The sequence below is a fragment of the Leucoraja erinacea genome, chromosome 1, assembly GCF_028641065.1.
Source record: "Leucoraja erinacea ecotype New England chromosome 1, Leri_hhj_1, whole genome shotgun sequence".
NCBI lineage: Eukaryota > Metazoa > Chordata > Chondrichthyes > Rajiformes > Rajidae > Leucoraja > Leucoraja erinaceus.
In genome coordinates, this window is record NC_073377.1 from 135,585,728 (window position 1) to 135,604,118 (window position 18,391).

The window sequence follows — 18,391 nt, forward strand, 5'->3', positions numbered from 1 at the left end:
GGACCCCCTCCCTGGTCACATGAGGACCCGCCTGCTCACTTGGGGACCCCCCTGCTCACTTGGGGACCCCCCTGCTCACTTGGGGACTCGCCCCTGGTCACTTGGGGACCCCCCCCCTGGTCACATGAGGACCCGCCTGGTCACTAGGGGACGCCCCTGCTCACTTGGGGACTCGCCTGGTCATTTGGGGACCCCCTCCCTGGTCACATGAGGACTCGCCTGGTCACTTTTGGACCCCCCTGCTCACTTGGGGACCTCCCCCTGGTCACATGAGGACCCCCCTGGTCACTTGAGGACCCGCCTGGTCACATGAGGACCCCCCTGGTCACATGAGGACCCGCCTGGTCACTTGGGGACCCCCCTGCTCACTTGGGGCCCCCCTGGTCACATGAGGACCCCCCTGGTCACATGAGGACCCGCCTGGTCACATGAGGACCCGCCTGGTCACTTGGGGACCCCCCCTGGTCACATGAGGACCCCCCTGGTCACATGAGGACCCGCCTGGTCACTTGGGGACCCGCCTGGTCACTTGGGGATCCCCCAACGCAATGTTGCACCACTCGCGCAACTGCGCAGGCGCACCTAATTTTTCTTCATCCCTCAGCACTCCCTCCTCTTCAATCCCTAGAGAAGGAGGGGGCGGAGAGAGAGGGGATAGAGATGGAGGAGGAGTAGAGACAAGAGTGTAGAGAGGGGGATAGACAGAGAGGGGTAGAGAGGGGTGGGGGAGGGTGGTAGAGCGTGGGGGGGAGGGAGGGGGCATCTCCCTCCTCCACCCTCACCCCCCCCCCCCCCCATCTCCCTCTACTACCCAACTCCCCACCGCATCTCCCTCCTCCTCATTTCCCTCATGTCCCCTCACTCCCACTCCCTGCTCCACGATCTACCCAGGTCCAGGGACTTGTTCTTGTATTCGGCTCGGCCCAGACTTGGTTCCAGCTTTTGTTTTTGGACCCGGGCTCAGCTCTCTCTGGAGCACCAGGCTTGGCTCCAGCCAGGGCCCGCGGCTCCACCCTCGCTACCAGGTGTCGGGCACCACGCAAGTGCGCTGGAGTGCCTCTCCCTCCTCGAGTGTCCCATCTTGCCTTGCGAGTCGATTGTGACGTCACTCGGGTTTTTATTCCGTTTTGTTTTATTTAAACGATAAAAAAAGTGCAAATATAGGTAGGAATGCAACGGGAAGGTGTTTATGGACTCAATGGGGAATGATGTGTGACAATGGGAAGGCTGTGGCCTAGCGTTTGGAATAAAATAGGGAAATAGAAATTGGCATAAACACAGACAACCACAAACAAGACAAAGAGTTTTAGTAATAGAATAGATGCCTCATCTGATTAGACAGCATGCAAAACAAAGGTTTTAACTGTACCTGACAATGTGATAGTAATAAATCTAAACCTAAATGTTAGTGTAATCTGCAAATTTTACTGACAATGTTAACTACATTGTTACCAATATGATGACATCTGGCGCGCTTTGGCTGCTGTTGCTCTCTCTTCACACTGTGTTTTTGATTTTCTGTTTTTGGATTGAATTCTGTTTTTAATTTGTGTCTTTGTGATGTCTTTATTACTTGTTTTATTCCGATTATATGTTTTTATTCCGATTACTATGTAAGGTGTCCTTGAGATGTCTGAAAGGCGCCCATTAAATAACATTTATTATTATTATTATTATCTGTAATTTGACCTTTGATCTGAAGAAGGGTTTCGGCCCGAAACGTTGCATTTTTCCTTCGCTCCATAGATGCTGCTGCACCCGCTGAGTTTCTCCAGCTTTTTGGTGTACCTGTGATTTGACCTTGCCAGGTTTAGCCAGACATGGCCATTACAAAAAGGGGAAAGATGTTGCTAAAGAAGCGATGAGCGATGAGGTTTCCTCTGACAAATTAAGCTTTGCCTGAGCTTGCAGTATGTACTCTCGACATTGTGGTTAGCTCCCACAACTTATCATCCCTCACCAACAAATTAAATGTATACTTTTTGACACCCCCCCCTGTTGGGCAAATTACTGATGGAGATGAGTCGGAGCAGGGGCGGAAATCCCGGGGGGGGGGCAGGTGGGACACGCCCCCCCCCTATTTTGAGAGGTGGGAGATAGGTGTCCCCCCCATTTTTTGTAATCCGGATTTTAAAAAACGGTGAAATCTCGGCTTTCCGTAAGACAGTGGGGGTGGGACTGATGATCGAGGGCGCTGATTGGACGAGAGAGACGTCGGTCAGCAGGCAATGGGGGCGGGACATGATAATTCAGCGCGCTGATTGGAGGAGGGACACATGCCAATACACTCGGCACAGACCTGCGCCTCATCCGCAGCCAGGATCGATCCCGGCTCTCCGGCGCTGTCCCGTCCCCACCCGAGTGCCCACCCCCCACGCCCGGGGGTGGCCAGAGACGTCGGGAGTCAGACGGGAGCCGTGCCCCCAGGCCCACAGCCAGCACAGACAAGCAGCACTAAACCCAGCTCAATTTAGCCTGTCCCGCCAGATTAACCTACCACCCTGCCTGGACTTGTGGGAAATATGGCCCAGGCTTACAGTCAGCATGGAGAAGCAGCACTGGTGTCCCGTCAGTCCAGGCAGGGCTGTAGGTTAACCCGGCGAGACAGGCAGAGTTGAGCTGCATTTAGTGCTGGATTGAGCCTCCGAATACTCGCGCGCGTGTGTGTAAGTGCACATGCGCGCGCGGCCGCCAAGAAATTGTGTCCCCCATTCCCTCCATATGTTGATAGCGATTTCCGTGCTCGAGTCAGAGTATCGAAGTGAGATTGACCGATTGACCAAATGGTGCCATCACAACAACCTGGCTCTCAATGCTAGTAAGACCAAGGAATTGATTGTGGACTTTGGAAAAGAAAGAGTGAGGAGCCACAAACCTGTCTATATCGGCAGGACGATGGTGGAATGTGTCAAAAGCTTCAAATTCCTGGGCGTGCATCTTTGCCAGACCCAGCACACTGATGCAGTTATAAAGAAAGCCCATTAACGCCTCTGCTTCCTGAAAATATTCGTTATGTCAGAGACCCACAAGCTCATTCCATCCCTACCACCGGGAAAGAAGAAAAAGGAGCCAGAAAACTGCATTGTCTAGGTTCAGGAATGGCTTCTTCCATTCACAACATAACAACGCTGAAACAAGCTCTGAAATACATAAACTTGGGGCTATTGGTTTTGTCTTTTTGCACTATTATTTTTTGTTTGTTTTTATGTGTGTATGGGCTGTTCTGTAGTCTAGGAACAGACAGGAACAAGTTTTTCCCAGGTTCAATGTACGTGCCTTCAAGCTTTTGTAGCAGCTGCCCAAGAGGGAATTGATTGGTGTGAAAAGAGTTCTTGATTATATTGGCTGCTTTCCCGAGGCAGAGTGATGTGTAGATGGAATCAATGTTAGGGAGTCTGATCTGTGTGATGGATTGGGCTTTTCAAACAGTGTGCTTTCTACATTGGCATCTGTATAACTGGATGATTTGGTGGACTTCCTTTGTCTCCTGAGCAAGTAGAGGCTTTGGTGTGCTTCGGTACACATTCATCTGCATACATACTCATTTATGCTAGCCGCAGAGTTTTTGGTTGAGGACCAATCCACCGACTCAAAGAAATCGTAAAGGATTCATCTGTTTCCTCAGACCAGCATGACTCTCTGTACTGCATCTTCCCGCTTCAGTTTGTGCTTGGAAGCAGGGAGTAGAAGCACAGCCAGGCGGTGTGCACCTTGATGGTAGTGTAGCAGTGGTCGTGTGATTGGGTCTCTGGATGGGCAGGTGATGCAGTATATTTTGGTAGAACACTCTGGAGGTTGGCCTGACTGAAGTTCCCAGCTATAATGAACAACACCTCGAGGTACAAGTTGAACACTGATTTTCTAGCAACTGATGATCCTCCCACTTCTATCATCTGGTCAAAATTACGAGAGCTCAGTTGAAATTCCCTGAGTGGTCACAGATATAACCATATAACCATATAACAATTACAGCATGGAAACAGGCCATCTCGTCCCTACATGTCCGTGCCGAACAATTATTTTCCCTTAGTCCCACCTGCCTGCACTCATACCATAACCCTCCATTCCCATCTCATCCATATGCCTATCCAATTTATTTTTAAATGATACCATCGAACCTGCCTCCACCACTTCCACTGGAAGCTCATTTCACACCGCTACCACTCTCTGAGTAAAGAAGTTCCCCCTCATGTTACCCCTAAACTTCTGTCCCTTAATTCTGAAGTCATGTCCTCTTTGAATCTTCCCTATTCTCAAAGGGAAAAGCTTGTCCACATCAACTCGGTCTATCCCTCTCATCATTTTAAAGACCTCTACCAAGTCCCCACTTAACCTTCTGCGCTCCAGAGAATAAAGACCTAACTTATTCAACCTTTCTCTGTAACTTAGTTGTTGAAACCCAGGCAACATTCTAGTAAATCTCCTCTGTACTCTCTCTATTTTGTTGACATCCTTCCTATAATTGGGCGACCAAAATTGTACATCATACTCCAGATTTGGTCTCACCAATGCCTTGTACAATTTTAACATTACATCCCAGATTCTATACTCAATGCTCTGATTTATAAAGGCTAGCATACCAAAAGCTTTCTTTACCACCCTATCTATATGAGATTCCACCTTCAAAGAACTATGCACGGTTATTCCCAGATCCCTCTGTTCAACTGTATTCTTCAATTCCCTACCATTTACCATGTACATCCTATTTTGATTTGTCCTGCCAAGGTGTAGCACCTCACATTTATCAGCATTAAACTCCATCTGCCATCTTTCAGCCCATTCTTCCAAATGGCCTAAATCACTCATCTAAGTCAAATCAATCACTGAATCAAAGATGGCATTGGGAGTGGCCAGCATTCTTACTGGTCGTGTCCCTCCGTCATTAAAGAATCAGCTACGCTCTTAATCTTCTCTCCTAACTGTTTTGCAAAGACAATACAATAATGCCTCGTTTTAACGACCCCCTTGTAAGAGATGTGTGTGAAGCAACTGCAGATAGACACAAAATGCTGGAGTAACTGAGCGGGACAGACAGCATCTCTGGAGAACAGATGTCGGATATGGACCTACCAACCCATCTCTGCAGCCATTTAGACTTTGCTAGTCACTACCCTGACATCAGTCTGAAGAATGGTCTCAACCCGAAAGGTCACCAATTCCTTCTCTCCAGGAGATGCTGCCTGTCCCGCCCAGTTACTTCAGCATTTTGTGTCTACCTGTGATTTAAACCAGCATCTGCAGTTCTTTCCTAGACTTTGGTAGTGTTGTACTATCCCTGTGCCATAAGCAAACGTGGACACAATATAACTGATCCCTTTGCCTAAATCATTAGCGGAAAATGTAAATCCCCAAGATCCATTGCAGCATTCATCTAATCCAGTTCGTTTCGCCGAACACCTCCGTTCAGTCCGCAATAATCTACCTGAACTCCCAGTGGCTCAGCACTTCAACTCCCCCTCCCATTCCCAATCCGACCTCTCTGTCCTGGGTCTCCTCCATTGCCAGAGTGAGCAACACTGGAAATTGGAGAAACAGCACCTCATATTCCGCCTGGGTTGCTTGCGTCTGGGTGGCATGAACGTTGAATTCTCCCAGTTTTGCTAGCCCTTGCTGTCTCCTCCCCTTCCTTAACCCTCGAGCTGTCTCCTCCCATCCCCCCCGCCCTCGGGCTCCTCCTCCTCCTCCTCCCTTTTTCCTTCCTTCTCCCCCCCACCCCCCATCAGTCTGAAGAAGGGTTTCGGCCCGAAAAGTCGCCTATTTCCTTCGCTCCGTAGCATTTTTTTTTGTGTTGTGAGCTATTTTAAAGTTTAAGGACAGCGTTAAACTTGTTGGCTTTGGTTTACACTAGTTGACTGGTTGCGCCACAACCTGGTTCTGTAACACCATGCCAAGGAACAAAGGAGGCTGCAGAATATGGCAGACACTGCCTGGTGCAAGACAAGGCTCTAACCATTCCACTATCGAAGGATCTGCAGCAAACACTGCCTCAAAAAAGGCAGCCAGCATCATCTCATCTCACTGCTACCATCGGGAAGAAGGTACAGGAGCTTGAAAACCGTGACCTCCAGGTTCAAGAACAGCAACTATCAGGCTCTTAAACACTGCCCAACACTAACCTCAGCCCTACCTGAGCGACTATGATTTACTATGTGTGCTATGGGCCTGAAAAACTGCAGCAAGCTAAGATTGCACTGCTCTATTATTCGTAAATATGACAATTAAACACTTAATACACGGTTAGAGATTCAAAAAAAAGTATTGCTTCAATCTGCATGTTGAAACCTGCCGTGCATACTGCCTTTATGTTTAAACTCAGATTCTTATTGCCATGCCCCAATATGATGACATCCGTGATTTGACATTGCTGGTTTTAACCAGAGAAGGGCGTTACAAAGTATGGAAAAATGTGGTTAAAGACGTGATGAGCTCCCGGCAAGCTGCGCCTGAGCTGGAGGCATGTACTCTCGACATTCTGTGTCAGATACGCCGTTTTATCAGTGCTCAACATGAACAACTTAAATTCACACCTTTTCCTCTGCGCTCCTGGTAGCACAATACTCTGCAATTGAATTTTTAACATGCTAAAATGTAGGCGGTGGATGACTTTTGCAATGGTGTATAATTCTCTGTCACCATGCGGGGACTCAAGCTGATTGGATCTAGCTGCCTGATTGCTTCCACTTTTTCAACACAGGAATCTTTTTCTTTCATATATCTGTACTTTTTCTTCAGTGTGCAGACCAGCTTTTTCATATCCCAAAATACCCAGTACAGATTACCCCAGAATTACAGATGCGCCCTGTGGTCTGCGGTGCTTCTGGCTGCGGTGCGGCGGGAACTTTAAATCTTAGACCGCCGGCCTGCGACCTACACCAACTTGAAGCCGCGGTCTCCGGTGGGGAAGCGCCGATTCTGGACTTACCTGGACTCTTACCTGTCTGCACCCATCTGGACGCCCGCAGGGACGGCTGCAGAGGGTTGAGATCCCGACCATGGGGGAAAATGGAGGAGGACTGGCCAATTTTTGTGCCTTCCGACACGAATGCGCTGTGGTGGATGTTTGTGTTAAATTTTTATTGTGTTTTTATGTGTTCTTTTTTCATTGTATGACTCGGGAGTGTTTAAATACAACTTAAAATTGGTTAGACTTCCCCAAGTGTACAACCTTATGGGGGGCGGATTAGCAAGCTACACGTGGTTAATCAAAGAGATCTTTACGTTGAAGTAAAGAGAACAATACACACGCGAATGGGGGAAGGCTGACCCAGAGCTGAATACATATACAGCCCTAAACCTCGTGACAACTCCTTCCCGCCATTACCCAGTCACGTGACCCTACCCCCAACTGCTGAGGGTTCACATAGTGAGTAGCCTGACCACTGGATGGCACCACAACCTCACATTTATCTGCATTAAACTGCCCAAATGATCAAGATCCTGCTGTAACCTTCAATAACCGTCTTTGCTATCTATAATACCACCCACTTTAGTGTATCAGCAAACTTATCGATCATGCCTTGTATGTTCTCGCCCACATCGTTGATATAAACCACCAACAGCGATAAGCCCAACACCAATCCTTGAGGCACACCACTAGTCACAGGCCTCCAGTCTGAAACATAACCTTCCACCATCACCCAACACTTCCTATTATGAAGCTAATTTTCAATCCAGCCAGTTAGCTCTCCCTGGATCCCATGTGATCTAACCTTCCAGAGCACCTACCATGAGGAACCTTGTCAAATACCTTACTGAAATCCAAATATACAACGTTTACAGCTCTGCTCCTCATCATCTTTTTGATTACATCTTCAAAAAACTCGATCATGAGACACAATATCCCATGTATTTAGCCGTGTTGATTATCCCTAATCAGCCCGTCCATCTAAATGCAAGAATATCTTATGCATTAGAATACTCTTCAGTAACTTTCAGGCCACAGATGCTAATCTCACTGGCCTATAGATCCCAGGGTATTCCTTGTAGCCCTTCTTAAATAGAGGCACAAAATCTGCCACCCTCCAGTCATCCAGCACCTCACCTGTATTTAATGGTGACCCATATATCTCTGCCATGACAACAGCAATTTCTTCTCTAGCTACTCATAGCGTCCTTGGTTATATCTGATCAAGCCTGGGAGATTTGAAGACCTTCAAACACGGGAAAACGGTCCTGACCGTCTCCCCTAGCTATGCCTCTGATCATTTCATACACTTCTATCAGGTCTCAAATGGCGGTGCAGGCTCGAAGGGCTGAATGGCCTACTCCTGCACCTATTTTCTATGTTTCTATGTCTCCCACAGTCTGAAGAAGGCTCCTGACCGAAAAGACACCAACACTTGACTCCAAGTGACTCCAGCACTTTGTGTATTTTTAAAGTTTACACCATACTGGATGTGAATAAAACTAGAGGACGTGATTTAGACCGGTGGTTCGCAAACTCTGGACTCGAGCCAAAATTGGGCGTCAAGGATTTTTTCACACAGAGAGTGGTGAATCTCTGGAATTCTCTGCCGCAGAAGGTAGTTGAGGCCAGTTCATTGGCTATATTTAAGAGGGAGTTAGATGTGGCCCTTGTGGCTAAAGGGATCAGGGGGTATGGAGAGAAGGCAGGAACATGATATTGAGATGGATGATCAACCATGATCATATTGAATGGCTGTGCAGGCTCGAAGGGCCGAATGACCTACTCCTGCACCTATTTTCTATGTTTCTATGTTTCCATGAAACTAGGATGTGAGGGGATTACAAAAACTCTTATTTCATGCTTGAATTTTGTTTTTAATGGCTTGATTTTTATTTAGTGATTTAAATTTGTGATTAATAAGCTGTAGATGGGTAACCAGAGAGTTGTGGAATTCTTTGCCTCAGAAGCAGTGAAGGCCAATTCTCTGGATGCTTTCACGAGAGAGTTAAGCCCCTGTCCCACTTTCACGACCTAATTCACGACCTCTGCCGAGTTTGCCCTTGACTCGTACTCGCAGCATGGTCGCCACGGGGTTGTAAGCGGTCGTAGGAGGTCTTCGTAACTCTTCCTCATTCTTGTGAGTGGTCTCCACGTAGTCGTGGCATCAAGTAGGTCGCGGCGTTTTTTTACTCGTAGGTAGGTCGTAGTAGGTCATGATAGTAGTTGTAGGTAGTCGTAGGTAGTCGTAGGTTGGTAGCTGGTCCGAGAAAAAAAATGCAAACATGACATCATTATATCATGTGATCATTTTCCACTCGTCGCTAGTCGTAGTTGGTCTTAGGTGTGGAAGTGATGTCGAGGAGGGTCGTAGGAGGTCGTAGGAAGTCGTAGACATAATTATAGGAAGCCGTAGACATAGTCGTAGGAGGTCTTTTACTTTGGCGAGTCAACACAACCTTGACATTTTTGTCAACTCGTCTAGGGTCTTCTTAACTCATGGATTAGATCATCCAAGTGGGACAGGCCCTTTAGATAGAGCTCTTAAAGATAGTGTAGTCAAGGGATATGTGGAGAAGGCAGGAATGGGGTACTGATTGTGGATGATCAGCCATGATTACAGTGAACGGCGGTGCTGGCTTGAAGGGCTGAATGGCCTACTCCTGCACCTATTGTCAATTGTTGATCAATTGTCGATTGTGTAATATTTTGTAAAGACCAAGTTTACTCCTAACTATTTGCCTTTAAATTTCTATAGCAGGAGGATGAAGAAAAAACAAAACAAATTCTTGTGGTTGGTCTGGATGGAGCAGGAAAGACCAGTTTCCTCCACGGCCTGGCAACAAGCATAGTTAAAAGAAGTGATGGCCCCACCAAGATGTTTAACAGTGTTCGCATTCAGACCGAAGATGTCGAGATTGAATTTCTAGAAAGTAAGTCAACATTTTGCTGGGTTACGTCTCCATGCAGGGAATTATTGTCCTTCCGGACCGAAGGAGGGATAATGGTAATAAATGCTTAAGACACTCAATTCAATTCAGAAGGTTATCCTCATGCAGAACAGAAACGGGCTCTCCTTGTTAAATCACACTGCATGGAAATAGGCCCTTTACCCCATTTGCCAACACCGACAAAGATATCCCAGTGTTTGGCCTTGATCCCAATATACCTTTCCTGTACATGCAGTTGTCCACATGCTTTTAAAATGTTGTTATAGTATCTACCTCCTCTGGCAGCTTGTTCTATATACTAGCAATGTTACCAAATTTTGAGATTTTAAAAATCAGGTCTGCAATTTATCCCATCAGATAAAGCATACAAAGAAGTTTAATTTGACACCTAATTCACTTTCATATCTTCAGTATTAAAAAAGTTATGGCCATTTTCATACTCTGAAATTAGCATCTTGTTCCCTATTGCTTTTCCATTGACTTAACACAAAAGCTGTGACCGAGGACATTCAAAAGCCCATAACTTAAAAAAATTAAGAGAACTGAAGGAAATTTTCAGTTATTATAGATTGATGCATTCTGAAACAAATATGAAACAATCTTACTTGGATGACCTAAACATCCATCCATTTCTTAAGAAAAGATTAACATTTTTAAATAGCCTAAATGTCCAAATAACATACCCAAGAATTCACAATATTACATGAATTTTAAATCTCATTGTCATGGATTTATAGGCCAAATGGAAGGAATTTTAATAGCTGCAAATTAATGGCGATTTAAATCATCATGCGAGTGGGTTTTTCTGGAAAGTGATCATTTGGAACGTTGCGGTTGCGGTGAATATCGGCATATCGGCAGGAAAAATACTGCCGGTTCGTATGGGGAAAAATCACCGTTTCGCAACGTAAAATGTGAATTAAAGGCATCTTAAGGAGCACTTTTATACATAAAATAAACGCCTTTCCTTAACCATATAACCATATAACAATTACAGCACGGAAACAGGCCATCTCGACCCTTCTAGTTCATGCCGAACACGTATTCTCCCCTAGTCCCATCTACCTGCACTCAGACCATAACCCTCCATTCCTTTCCCGTCCATATAACTATCCAATTTATTTTTAAATGATAAAAACGAACCTGCCTCCACTGGAAGCTCATTCCACACAGCTACCACTCTCTGAGTAAAGAAGTTCCCCCTCATGTTACCCCTAAACTTCTGTCCCTTAATTCTCAAGTCATGTCCCCTTGCTTGAATCTTCCCTACTCTCAGTGGGAAAAGCTTATCCACGTCAACTCTGTCTATCCCTCTCATCATTTTAAAGACCTCTATCAAGTCCCCCCTTAACCTTCTGCACTCCAAAGAATAAAGCCCTAACTTGTTCAACCTTTCTCTGTAACTTAGTTGCTGAAACCCAGGCAACATTCTAGTAAATCTCCTCTGTACTCTCTCTATTTTGTTGACATCCTTCCTATAATTAAGCGACCAAAATTGTACACCACACTCCAGAATTGGCCTCACCAATGCCTTGTACAATTTTAACATTACATCCCAACTTCTATACTCAATGCTCTGATTTATAAAGGCCAACACACCAAAAGCTTTCTTTACCACCCTATCTACATGAGATTCCACTTTCAGGGAACTGTGCACAGTTATTCCCAGATCCCTCTGTTCACCTGCATTCTTCAATTCCCTACATTTTACCATGTACGTTCTATTTTGATTTGTCCTGCCAAGATGTAGCACCTCACACTTATCAGCATTAAACTCCATCTGCCATCTTTCAGCCCACCCTTCCAACTGGCATAAATCTTGCTGTAGACTTTGAAAATCTACTTAATTATCCACAACCCCATCTATCTTAGTATCATCTGCATACTTACTAATCCAATTTACCACACCATCATCCAGATCATTGATGTACATGACAAACAACAGTGGACCCAACACAGACCCCTGAGGCACCCCACTAGTCACTGGCCTCCAACCTGACAAACAACCATCCACCATTACTCTCTGGCATCTCCCATTCAGCCACTGTTGAATCCATCTTCCTACTCCACCATTAATACCCAACCATTGAACCTTCTTAACCAACCTTCCGTGAGGAACCTTGTCAAAGGCCTTACTAAAGTCCATATAGACAACATCCACTGCTTTACCCATGTCAATTTCCCTAGTAACCTCTTCAAAAAATTCAAGAAGATTAGTCAAACATGACCTTCCAGGCACAAATCCATGTTGACTGTTCCTAATCAGACCCTGTTTATCCAGATGCTTATATATATTATCTCTTAAGTATCCTTTCCATTAATTTGCCCACCACTAACGTCAAACTAACAGGTCTATAATTGCTAGGTTTACTCTTAGACCCCTTTTTAAAACAATGGAACAACATGCGCAGTACGCCAATCCTCCGGTACTATTCCCATTTCTAATGACATTTGAAATATTTTTTTCATAGCCCCTGCTATTTCTACACTAACTTCACTCAATGTCCTAGGGAATATTCTGTCCGGACCTGGAGACTTATCCGCTTTTATATTTCTCAAAAGTGTCAGTACTTCCTCTTCTTTGAATCTCATAGTTTCCATAGCTACTCTACTTGTTTCCCTTACCTCACATAATTCAATATCCTTCTCCTTGGTGAACACCGAAGAAAAGAAATTGTTCAATATCTCCCCCATCTCTTTTGGCTCTGCAGATAGCTGTCCACTCTGACTCTCTAATGGTCCAATTTTAGTCCTCGTTATCCTTTTGCTATTAATATAGCTGTAGAAACCCTTTGGATTTACTTTCACCTTACTTGCCAAAGCAACTTCATATCTTCTTTTAGCTTTTATAATTTCTTTCTTAAGATTCTTTTTACATTCTTTATACTCCTCAAGCACCTCATTTACTCCAATCTGCCTATAATTATTGTAGATCTCCCTTTTTTTCCGAACCAAGTGTCCAATTTCCCTTGAAAACCATGGCTCTTTCCAATTTTTACTATTTCCTTTCAACCAAACAGGGACATAAAGATTCTGTACTCTTAAAATGTCACCTTTAAATGTCCTCCATTTCTCTTCCACATCTTTCCCATAAAACAAACTGTCCCAATTTACTCCTTTTAAATCCTTTCACATCTCCTCAAAGTTAGCCTTTCTCCAATCAAAAATCTCAACCCTAGGTCCAGTTCTGACCCTCTCCATAATTATATTGAAACTAATGGTATTGTGATCACTGGTCCCGAACTGTTCCCCAACGCTTACCTCTGCCACCTGACCCGTCTCATTTCCTAACAGGAGGTCCAGCACCGCCCCTTCTCTAGTATAGATAACTGCACCCCTCTCTCCTCCCTTTCCCCCCTCTTTCCCCTCTCCGTCTCTCCTCATCCCTCTCCCACCTCCCCTCCCACCCCATCCCTCTCTCCGCCCTACCCATCTCTGCCTTTTCCACCTCCCCTACCCCTCTTCAGCACTCTTATCCTTCCCCCCTCCCTCAACACTATTTTCCCTCTCCCCTACCCCCTCCCCTCCCCCCTCCCATCCCACTCTTCTTCCGCCCCCCCCCTACTCACCCCCCTCCCTCCACACTCTTCCCCCTCTCTCCCCCCTCCCCCCCTCTCCCTCCTCCTCCTCCCCTCCCTCCTCCCCCCTCTCTCTCCCCTTCCCCCACCCCCCGCTCCCCCCCTCCCCCCCAACCCTCTCTCCTCTCCTCCCGTCCCCCTTTCCCCTCCTCCCCCTCTCCATCACCATCTCCTCACCCCTCTCCTTCTCCTCCCCTCCTCCTCCCACCCCACTCCTCTCTCCCCCCCCCCCTTCTCTCCCTCCCCACTCATCCTCCTCCCCCTCCACACTCTTTTCCCTCTCTCTCCCCTACCCTATCTCCCTCTTCCCCTCCCTCCCCCACACCTCTCTCCCCCTCCCCTCCCCTCATCTCCTCCCCTCATCTCCTCCCCTCTCTACTCTCTCCCCCCTCTCTCCCTCCCTCTCACCCCTCTCCCCCTCCTCCCACCCATCCCTCTCTTCCCCCCCACCCCTTCCCTCCACACTTCCCCTCCCTCCCCTTCTCCCCCTCCCTCCCCTACCCCACCCCCCCACACTCCTACACCTATCTGCCCCTCCCCATCCCTCCCTCCTCCCCTCCCCCCCCCTCTCTCCTCCTCCCTCCTCTCTATCTCCCTCCTCCTCACCCCTCTCCCTCCCTCCCCATCCCCATCTCCTCCCACCCTCTATCCCTCTTCCCCCCCTCTCCCCCCTCCCCACCACACTCTTCCCCATCCCTCCCCCTCCCCCCCCCCTCCCTATCCCTCCCCCTCCCCCCCCCTCACCCCCTCCCCCTCCCCATCCCTCTCCTCCTCTCTCTCCCCCACCCCTCTCTCCTCCCCACCCCTCTCTCCTCCCCCTCTCCCCTCCTCCTCACACCTCCTCTCTCTCTCCCCCCCCTCCTCCCTCCTCCCCCCCCCATCCCTCTTCCTTCCCCACTCTTTCCCTCCTCCACACTCGTCCCCCCTCTCACCCCTACCCCATCTGCCTCCCTCCCCTCTCTCCCCACCCATTCCCCCTACCCCCACTCTTCCCCCTCCTTCCACACTCTTCCCCTTCTACCCCTCCCTAACCCATCTCCCTCCTCGTCCCCCCCCCCCCACAACTCTCTCCCCACCACTCTCTCCTCCCCCATCTCCCTCCTTCTCCTCACCTCCTCCCTCCTCTCCTCCTCCTCCCCTCCCCACCATCCCCACCCCTCTCTCTCCCCCCCCCCTTCCCTCTCTACCCCACCCCCCCTTCCCTTCCTCTCTCTCCCCTTCCCCCCCCTTCCCTCTCTCCCCCCGCCCCCTCTCCCTCTGCCCCTCTGTCCCTCTTCCACCCTCCCCCCCCCCTCTCCTCTCTTCCCTCCCTCCCCTCCTCCACTTCTCTTCCACTTACCCCACCCCTCCTCTCCCTCTCCCTCCCTCCTCTCCTCCTCCTCTCCTCTTCCCCCTCCCCTCCCCTCTCTCCCCCACCCCTTCCCCAACCCCTCTGTCCCTCTGCCACCACTCCCCCCCCGTCCCCTCTCCTCCCACCAACTCTCCTACCCCTCCCTCCCCCCCCCCCTCCTCTCCCTCTCCTCTCCCTCCCCCCCCCCCCTCCTCCCTCTCCTCCTTCTTCCCCCTCCCCCTCCCCTCTCCCACTCTCCCCCTTCTCCCCCTCCATCCTCCCCCCTCCCTCCCCTCCACACTCTTCCTCTCCTCTCCTCCCCTCCCCCTCCCTCCTCCCCCCTCCCCCTCCCCCCTCCCCCCACCTCTCCCCCTCCCCATCCCTCTCTCCTCACCTCCCCCCCCTCCCTCCCTCCCCTCTCTCCCTCCTCTCTCTCATCCCCAACTCCTCCCCTCTCTCCTTCTTCTCTCCCTCCTCCTCCCAACCTCCCCCCTCTCCCCCCCCCCCCCTTCCCCTTCCCACTCACACCCCCCTCCCTCCACACTCTCCCCCTCCCTCTCCCCTCCCCCCCCCCCCCTTCTTTCCTCCTCCTCCCCCCACCTACTCTCCCTCCCCCTCCCTCTCCCCCCCCTCTCTCCTCCTTCCTTCCACCTCTCCCTCCTCCCTCTACCCCTCTCCTCCCCCCTCTCTCTTCCCCCTCTCTCCTCCCACCCCTCTCCCCCGCCTCTCACCCCCATCCCTCCTTCCCCCCCCCCTCCCTCCCCCCTCCCTCCACACTCTTCTTCCCCCTCCCTCCCCTACCCTTCCTACCCTTCCTCCCCTCCCTCCTCCCCCCCCTCCCCCCCCCCCCTCCCTCTCCTCTCCCCCCCCATCCCATCCCTCTCTCCCTCCTCCCCCCCCTCTCCCTCTCTCCTCCCCCTCTCCATCACCTCTCTCCTCACCCCCTCTCTCTCTCTCCTCCCCCCCCCCCCCCCCCCCCCCCCTCCCCCCCCTTCCCCTTCCATCTCTCCCCCTCCCCCCACCCCTCTCCCCTTCCCCACCCCTCGTTCCTCCCCTCTCTCATCTCTCCCTCTCCTCACCCCTCTCTCCCTCCCCCTCCTCCTCCCCCCCCCCCCTCTCCTTCTCCCACCCCCCTCCCCCACCTCTCTCTCCCCCCTTCCTCCACACCTCTCTCCCCCTCCCTCCCATACCCCCTCCTCTCTCCCCCTCCCTCCCCACCCTTCTCTCCCCCTCCCTCTTCATCTCCCTCTCCTCCCCCCTCTCCCTCACCTCCCTCCTCCCTGCTCCCCCCCCTTCCCTCTCTCCCCCTCTCCCTCTCTGGCTCCCTCCCTCTGTCCCCTCCCTCTCCCCCCCCCCCCTCTCCCCTTCCCCTTCTCTCCCCCTTATCCCACCCCTCTCCCCTCCCTCCCCCCCTTGCTCCCCACTGTCCCTCTTCCACCACTCTCCTCTCCCCTTACCCTTATCCCCCCCTCCCTCTCCCACTTCCTCCACTCCCCCCTCCCTCCTCTCCCCCTCCCCTCCCCACTTCCACTCTCTCCCCCCCACCCCCTCTCTCCCCCTCCCTCCCCTCCATCCTACCCTCCCCCTCTCCTCTCATCCCCTCCCGCACCCCTCTCTCCTCCCTTCCGCCCCCCTCCCTCCTCCTCATCCCCTCTCCCACCTCCCCCCTCCAACCCCAACCCTCCTCCCCCCTCCCCTCTCCCTACCTCACCCATCTCTCCCTTTTCCACCCCCTCCCCCCCCTCCCCCCTCCCCTCCCCGCACTCTTACCCTTCCCCCTCCCTCCCCACCACTATTTCCTCTCTCTCTCCCCCCCCCCATCCCCCCCCCTCCCCCCCCCCCCCCCCCTCCCCCCCCCCCCCCCTCTCTCCCCCCCTCCCTCCCCCCTCCCCCCCTCCCTCCCTCCTCCCCTCCCCCTCCCCCCCTCCTCTCCCCCCCCCCCCCCTCCCTCCCCCCCCCCCTCTCCCTCCCCTCCCCTCCCTCCCCCTCTCTCCCTCCCTCCCTCTCTCCTCTCCTCCTCCCCCTCCCCTCTCTCTCTCTCTCTCTCCCCCTCTCTCTCCCCTCTCTTCCACTCCCCCTCCGTTTCTCTCTCCTCCCTCTCTCTCCGTCTCCCTTCCCCTCCCTCCCCCCCTCCCCCTCCCCCTTCCCTCTCTCTCCCCCTCCCCCTCTCTCTCCCCCTCCCCCTCTCCTCCCCCTCCTCTCTCATCTCCCTCTCTCTCCCTCTCCCCCCTCCCTCTCTCCCTCCCCCCCCCTCTCTCCCCCCCTTTCCCAAACTTTCTCCCACATACATTCTCCCTCACTCCCTACGTCTCTACTTCTCTACCCCTACCCCTCCCCCTCCCTCCCTCCCCTCTCCATCCCCCTCCCCCCCCCTCCCCTCTCCCCCTCTCTCCCCCCACTCCCTCTCCCCCTACTTCCTTCACCTCCCTCCCCTCTCCATCCCCTCTCCCTTACCCCCCTCCCCCCCTTCCGCTCCCTCTCCCTCTCCTCTCCCCTCCCTTCTCTCCCCCCTCCCCCCCCCCTCCCTCCCCCCCCTCTCCCCCCCTCTCTCTCTCTCTCTCTCTCTCCCCTCTCCCACTCTCTCTCCCTCACTCTCGCCCCTCTCCCACTCCCTCTCTCCCCTCCTCTCTCCCCCCCCCCTTCCCTCCCCTCCCCCCCCCCCGCTCCCCCTCCCCTCCACCCCCTCCCCTCACCACCCTCTCCATTCCCCCCCCTCCTCTCCCATCCCTCCCCTCCCTCCCCCCCCCCCCCTCTCCCACCTCCCTCCTCACCTCCCCCTCCTCCCCTCTCCCTCCTTCCTTCTCCCTCCCCCCTCTTCCCCCTCTCTCTCCCTCCCTGCCTCCCTCCCCATCCCCCTCCTCCCCTCTTCTCTCTCCTCCCCCCCCTTCCCTCGCCTCCCCTCCACTTCCCTCTCTCACACCCCACTCTCTCCCTCTCCCCCCTCCCCACCCCCTCCCTCTTCCTCCCTCCCCCTTCCTCCTTCTATCTCCCTCTCTCCCCCCTCCTCCTCCTCCCCTCCCCTCTCCTCCCCTCCCCCTCTCTCCCTCTCCTCTCTCCCTCCTCCCTCCCTCCCCTCACCCATCTCCCTCTCCTCTCCCTCCCCCTCTCCCTCCCTATCCCTCTCTCCCCCACCCCCCCTTCTCCCCCTCCCCACTCTACTACCCCCTCCCTCCACACTCTACCCCCTCTCTCCCCCTCCCCCATCTCTCCTCCCCTCCCTCCTCCACAACTCTCCCCTCCCCTCTCTCCTCCCTCTCCCCCTCCCCATCCTCCCTCCATCTCCCTCTCCCTGCCCCCTCCTGCTCCCACCCCATCCCTCTCTTCCCCACCCCCCCTACCCCTCCCTCTTCACTTCCCCTTCTCTCTCCCCTACCCCTTTCCCTCTCCCTCTCTCCCACTTCCACCACTCCCCCTACCCTCTCCCCCCCTCCCTCCCCATTCTTCCACTTATCTCCCCCCCACCCCTCTCCCCCTCCCTTCCCTCCATCCTACACTCCCTCTCCTCTCTTCCCCCTCTACCACCCTATTTTCCCCCTCCCGCACCCCTCTCTCCTCACTTTCCCCCTCTCTCCCCTCTCCCCTCTCTCTCCTCATCTCCCTCCCACCCCTCTCTCCTCTCCGCCCCTCT

At 52.1% G+C, this 18,391-nt stretch overlaps 1 protein-coding gene across 2 annotated transcripts in view; it reads left to right on the forward strand.

Annotated features, from left to right (window-relative positions):
* arl9 (ADP-ribosylation factor-like 9) overlaps window positions 1-18,391 on the forward strand; it is a 38,357-nt gene that overhangs the window by 503 nt on the left and 19,463 nt on the right. For both annotated transcript variants that reach the window (XM_055643827.1, XM_055643818.1), the window contains exon 2: window positions 9,663-9,837. In XM_055643827.1, the coding sequence (XP_055499802.1) occupies window positions 9,663-9,837 (175 nt within the window). The remainder of the gene's footprint in view (window positions 1-9,662; window positions 9,838-18,391) is intronic.